General features: G+C 44.6%; 1 protein-coding gene across 1 annotated transcript; it reads right to left on the reverse strand.

The window, feature by feature from the left end:
• Positions 1-2,612: 2,612 nt before the first annotated feature.
• On the reverse strand, positions 2,613-3,959 carry LOC310786243 (E3 ubiquitin-protein ligase TRIM35-like; the record flags this gene model as incomplete). The annotated part of the gene is made up of 1 exon (XM_083647406.1): positions 2,613-3,959. One exon carries the CDS (start codon positions 3,957-3,959, stop codon positions 2,613-2,615), a length of 1,347 nt encoding a protein of 448 aa, XP_083503532.1.
• Positions 3,960-6,911: the final 2,952 nt, after the last annotated feature.

Here is a 6,911-nt window from a genome sequence, read left to right on the forward strand (position 1 = left end):
TGAGTTCATAAATGACTGAAGTCAGATCGTTACTCTGGATTCACTAGAGAACTAACGGAACAACACCCGTCCCTGTGTGACTGGCCATTTAGTCAGCCTCTCCTCTCTCTCTCTCCCCAGAGGGTTTCCATAGTCCACTTCACTGGCTGATTGTAACTCTGCTCATCTGTGTGCTGCTTACAGTAAGAGTTCACTGGCGGATTCAAACTACTCACCTATGTGCTGCTCCAGAGTTCACTGGCTGATTCAAACTCCGCTCACCTGCAGGCTGCTCCACTCTGGAGCTCTCCATGAAGCATGTGTTGAGGCATTTTGGCCACTAATTAGTCATTTTTGCCATTTAGTCAGCCCTAATTAATAATTAAAAAATCCGGCTCCATTAGGTCACCTGGAGGGGTGCTCTTTACACTACCTGAAAGATTCAGCGCGATCACACGTAAAATGGCCTACTGTATTATGTTGTGGCCGAACGCACAATTCTGCTCGCTCTCACACACACACACACACACACACACACACACACACACACACACACACACACACACACACAGAGAGACACTTTGCATTTTAATTATTGGATATGACCATTTCCAAAGCATATTTATTGGCATATACTGTATACACTGTACCTAGCTGAAAAGGGCCAGAATCTAGAAATACTGAATTACAATTGGATATTTCGAGATTGTGACCAGAATGTGGACCATTTCTGATGCATATTCTGAGTTTGTGTGTGTGTGTGTGTGTGTGTGTGTGTGTGTGTGTGTGTGTGTGTGTGTGTGTGTGTGTGTGTGTGTGTGTGTGTGTGTGTGTGTGTGTGTGTGTGTGTGTGTGAAAGGGCTGTCCTGTGTGTGATCCACTGGATTCTGAGCTAACAGATTTGAAAAAGCAAATCATGGCTCTCACTGTGGGGGACATTTAAAGAAGTTAAACTTCAGTGAGCATTTTGGATACATTTACACACATATGGTCTATAGTGAGACTAATATGAAACAGTTCATGTATTGTACTGTGGGCAAAAAACCCTGCTAAAACCTCCAAGGTGCATGAATCAAACAGGACCACAGGAATGGGGGGGGGGGAGAGAGAACAATGGACAAAGCTTTAATATTAGAAAGCACACAGTGTTGTTCTGCAACACGAGCTGCCTTTTCATCCCTTTTAGAGGAATAGTTCACAAAAATGCTTCTTTTTGGAATTGTTGTGTTCTGTGATGAGTTGCTTTGCCTTCTGACTTTGCATTGTGTTTTCTGAATTACTGTGTTGTTCTCTGATTCGTCGTTTTGTTTTTGTTTTATGTTTTGAAATGTTTTGATTTCTCATTAGTTGTTTTGTTGTCTAATTTGTGGTTTTATTCGTTTTTTTAGATGTTTTGATTTCCTCTTTGTTGTTTTGTTTTCTAAATCGTACTTTTAGTTATTTTTTTTAAATGTTTTGATTGTCTCCCACCGGTTGAAGACCAAGGGGGGTCCAACCACATTTGGCAGGTGGGTTCCTATGGCCCCCCACTACTCAGGCAAGTCCTGACCCCATGTGTCAACCAGATGGTGGCACTATAACAACTTAACACATTTTGCCTATAACCTCTGAACCGTGTGGAATACTGTATGAGGTAGAATGGCAGGCTTAATGCTATGTGGATCTAGGGCGTGGTCCTACCGTGTTCGGGATCCACCAGATCAGGCAGTGGGAAGAAGAACTTGGAGAATGTGAATGTTAAACCTTTAACCCTTAGACAAAGGGATAATGCACAAACACATAGCAACGTGTGTATGGCACACAAGTGAGGCATACTATTCAATCATAGATGTTCTTGGAAGACATCCAATTATACACAGATCTGCCATGAAAATACCAACAGGCTGTCTGTCATCCCATGGCATCAAATCCCTTGAGAAGACCAACTGTTAATATTCATTGAAAATACTTTTAACATGATGGAAGTGACACAGGTGATGAACGTGAGTGTGAAGGCAGACAGGCAGGCTATCGAGCCATAACAATAAATGACACACACACACACAGGTATGCACACACACACACACACACACACACACACGCACACACACACGCAGGCATGCGCATGCACACACACACACACACGCACGCACACACACGCAGAGGCACGCACGCACGCACGCATACGCACGCACACACACACACACACACACACAGAGAGAGACACATACATACACTTGACATCACAATTGCTCAAGTGACATCATTGATCACACCATCATTGATGACATCATCCCTGATGACATTGCAATTGCTCGAGTGACTGTATGCATCAGTGAGTTATGACGACCTCATCACTGTCTGTGATATCTCAGTGATTTATGACTTCATTTGGTGATTATTATGACCTGATTATACTCGTGACCTGACCACCAGGGCGAGGCATCTAATACTGTATGACATCATTGATGATGTATGACCTCATCGCTGTCTGTGACATCATCATCAATCACCTGGCCACTTCCTTCTTTCTTTCTTTCTTTCTTTCTTTCAGACATACAGACAGACAGACAGATGGACAGACATACAAACAAACCCTCTTGACACCTCGGCCCGTAGTGGTCACTCCGTCAAAAAAGTATTTCAGCTCAACCCTAACTCACTATTACAGAGACCTTCAATGGTAAAATCTTCAGAGTATCATTAGTGTTAAAGTAGGGAAACAGCCTGTCAGTGAAGGTGTGTGTGAAAGTGTGTATATGTGTGTTAGTATTAGGATCAGAAAATGACAGCTTTCCCCTGCTCCAGTCCAGACTCACTCTGACCCTCTGGAGCTTCTCCTTCACTTGGAGATCAGTGATTAGATCTGATGGGGAGCCTGCTCTGTATTCATGACAGGAACACATTGTCCATAATCCAGACAGTACGCTACCCTTCCTCTGGACAGACTCTTCTAACATGCCCAACCACCAGCATGTACTATCTCCTACCTCAACATCCCAGCTGTGAGTTCCTGAGTTGAAGCCCTCAGAGCCCAGGACAGACCACCAGTAGTCAACAGGCCTCTCTGGATTGTCAGGAAGCTGCTGTTTCTCTCCACATCTCACACCTGTCAGATCTTCAGACAGAATGAGGTATGTACCGGCAGTGTTTGGATCCAGAATCACAGCATGGTAGGATACCATCTCCTTCATCTTGTCCCAGACTGTGAAGCTCAGGTTGCCTAGGTGTTTGGCCTCATCTATCAGGGCTCCAGAGACCAGCTGTAGATCCTCCAGCAGGGGGCGCTGGACTCTTTCCAGTGTAGCCTTGTAGTTCTCCAGGAACGAAGCATCTCCAGCTCTCACCTCCTTCTCTATGGCTCTGACTGTGTCAGAATGAGCTGCTATCTCTCTACTCAGACCCTCAGTCTTCTCCTTCATCATCTGACTCTTCTGCACCTCTTCTTCCCTCAGTGCAGTCAACCTGGCCTCCTCTTCCTCTTGTAGAAACTGATGAAGCTTCTTAAACTCCTCCTTAATATGCCTGTCTGTGTGTTGGGCCTGGACCTTAATGTGTTCTGCTGTTTTATCACAGGTTCCTTTAACTTTATTAAAGAGCTTCAATTTCTCCTTTAAGGGCCTGAGTGATTTCTGGAGTTCCTCCTTGTATTGCCGTGCAGCTTCATCGATGGCTCGACAGACCAGACACACTGGATGCTGATAGTCCAGACAGAAGAGCTTGAGATTATCAGAATGCAGAATGCAGAGTAGCTCAGATCCTGCTGTAGCTATCTGATCTCTCTCCAGTAAGAAAGCCTCACACAAGTTCTTCAACGCCAAGTTAGGAAGTGGTTCACTTTGTGAAGATATTTCCCTACAAAGTGGACAGTCACGTCTCTGTGTCCAACAGCTCTGCAGACAGGCTTTACAGATGCTGTGGCTACATGACAGGAGGACGGGATCTTTAAAGATGTCATGGCAGACAGGACAGGAGAGATGCTCCTCCGATCTGGAAGCCATTTTGTCTCTCAGTGAAGCTGAAAATGAACTGGGTGAGATGAGATAAATGATAAATGATAGTGTTTGAATGTGTTTGGATTCTTAGGTGTGGCAACAATCACCTGATGGCATCGGGTCAGGACAGTATTCTCAATGTTCAGGTGAGGGTACGGTGAAAGGGGGTGCAGAGTCCAGGACTTCAGTTGACTGCTCACTGCTCAAGTAGTACCGGTGCGTGGGGTACTCACATCTCTGGAAGTGGATCTTAGGTTGTGTGGCGACGTAGCTAAGAGGAGAGATGCCTGCTTGAGGGTGTACTCTCACAAATCTCTGGAGGTTGGTTGGCTCTTAGGTTGTACGACGAGTTCGCTAAGAGAGATACAGTATATGTGTGGAAACTCGCCTTAACAGTGCTTCTGGTTCTTAGGTGTGGTAGGTATAAGGGAAGAGCTCTGGTTCCTATAGTAAAATTATTTTTGGTGTTTTATGGCTCCTATAGTAATCCCACCATCTGGTCCTATTTATACCACCAGCAGAAGATAATTTATGACATCACTGATGATGTCACAATGGGTAAGTAAGAGACAGAGTTATGATATCACTGATGTCATTATTTTGATGACTAGGGATGTCACAATATATCGTCCCACAATATATCGCGATATCAAAACGTGACAATATGTATCGTTGAGATGAAATCTCATATCGCGAGAAAAAGAAGCTGAACATGGTGGCACTGATCTGCATCTGATTGCATGCTCGCTCTCCTTTTCATTGCTTTGTTTGAACAGACGACGGACGTTACAGACATGGAGGATGAAAATGGTGAAATTACTCAAATTAGCATGGAGGATGCCCCCTCAACTTACAAATCGATCGCAAAAAGATATTGTTAAAATATCATATTGTATCGTTATCGTGAACCCAATATCGTGTATCGTATCATATCGTGAACTGAGTGTATCGTGACACCCCTACTGATGACTGATGATGTTCTACCCGCTGATGATGTCATGGCCCACACGACAGACACAAAGTCACTTATAGAATGGTGAAGCCACTTCTATAAGTGACTTTGCATTTCAGTCCGTCCTTCCACTCCATGATTGTGGGGCATGACATCATCCGTGGGTATGACATCATCAGTCAGGGGCGTTTGCATGCTCAGTTGATGGATTGTGTTCATTTCTAATATGACATCATCAGTCACCACGCCATAACGGACGGATGGACACACGAGGTCACTTATAGAAGTGGCTGTGCCGCTTAAAAATATATAAGCTCAGTGTCATTACATTAACTGTCACTTACTGCCTCAGCAATACATGGGTTTCATTAAAGAATTCAATGGTGTCCTCTTTAACTGTGTGAATGTGTGTGTGAGTGGAAGTATTTTAGAATTCAAAGCCAAGGTGCCCTGACAGTATGTCATATATCTGTGACACTGTGACGACCATGTATGCTACATAAGTGCTAGGTAAGGAGATATGAGCCAACGAGTTTGAGATGTTAATGAGCACTCAATCTGTAGGAATTGCTAATGATCTCAGTTATGGATTGGCTGTCATTGATTCATTAAGATTAGTGTATAACCCTGGACGGCGCTTTGCACATCACTTTATCGACGCGGTTCACTCTAGGCTGATGTGAGCGGCTAATCAAGTGCCATCCAGACAGCTGGAAAGCACATATGCCATTTGGGGGACACTTTTATCCAAAGCACCGCACAGTACGATGAGTGCCACTTTAGCATGGCGGGCCATGGGGAATTGAGCCAATAACGCTGGGCTGGCATTGTAAGTGACATGCTGCACTCACTGAGTTGAGTACTACACAGGTTTCTCCCATTTGGAACCAAACCTACCAGGCTGCTATTTTCAATATTTTTCCTGCATATTTTTTACAGTTTGAACACATCTTACAGATCCTAATTAGGGTGATGATATGTATTATGTGCAATGTGCCTGGTTTTATACGTTGCTTTTCAGTGATAAATAAATAGCTGTGAATATGTAAATCTGTGCGTGCTATTTGCCATGCTGCCCACTCATGTGCATGATGCATATCCTCAGTGCTGGTGAGTCTAGATCGACTATGCTAATAACAATACAACACCAATAGGGTTTGTACATGCTACGGATATTTGCCATATTACCTGCTTCTCCATGAACCATTTTGTTTCAGTGACACCCAATCATTCATTTTGTTGTTGTTGCTAGTTCGGCCACATCTCCACAGCAGTAAATATCCAGGAAATGGCCTTCCCAGAGAGGCGCAAATTTTCTATGTTAGTACGTCCATATGTTGTGTACAATGCTTTGTGCGAGGTTCTCCAAGTTTTCTCTGCTGCCCTTGCAAACTAATATTGTCTCGGGAGAGTGAACGCTATCGTGTTGCGTTATCCCTAATGCCAATCAAAGCATAATCAGTGTCTCACGTAAGACGAGGTAACACTTCTGAAACCGCAACTCAGCGAACGCCTTCGTCCGACTTCTCTTCAAGCCGACGGCCCTTGATGGTTGGCGCTCAGCGGAAGGTGACAGACCGTATACCTCTTTCCCTTTAATTAAAGCACTCATCTAGCAGCCCTGATTGACATGCGCTTCCCACACATGGCCAAAGGTGTGAAGTTAAGGAAGGGGGGAGGGAGCGAGGGAGAATGGAGGTCAGGGGAAGGTTAGAGAAGAGGGAAAGAGGGAATTGATGGAAGGGAAGAGGGTGATGGGAAAAAAGAAGGTAGAAGATGAGAGGAGAGGAAAGATGCTAAGAGGAAGAAAAGGTGCTGATCTCTCTCTTTTTTTTAAGGAGAGTGGGTGGACCAACTGGACCACTTCCCTTATCTTTATTTCGACAGCAGGCGAGCTGAGAGGGAGACGGACTCGAGCAAACAGCAGAGAAAAGGGTTTGGGGACATGCGGTCCTTGTCCACATGGGCAAAAGGGTGTTTCCAGAGGCAGTGTGCTCAGTGCTCTT

This window comes from Poromitra crassiceps (assembly GCF_964638095.1).
Source record: "Poromitra crassiceps genome assembly, chromosome: 12".
In the NCBI taxonomy this organism is placed as follows: Eukaryota; Metazoa; Chordata; class Actinopteri; order Beryciformes; family Melamphaidae; genus Poromitra; species Poromitra crassiceps.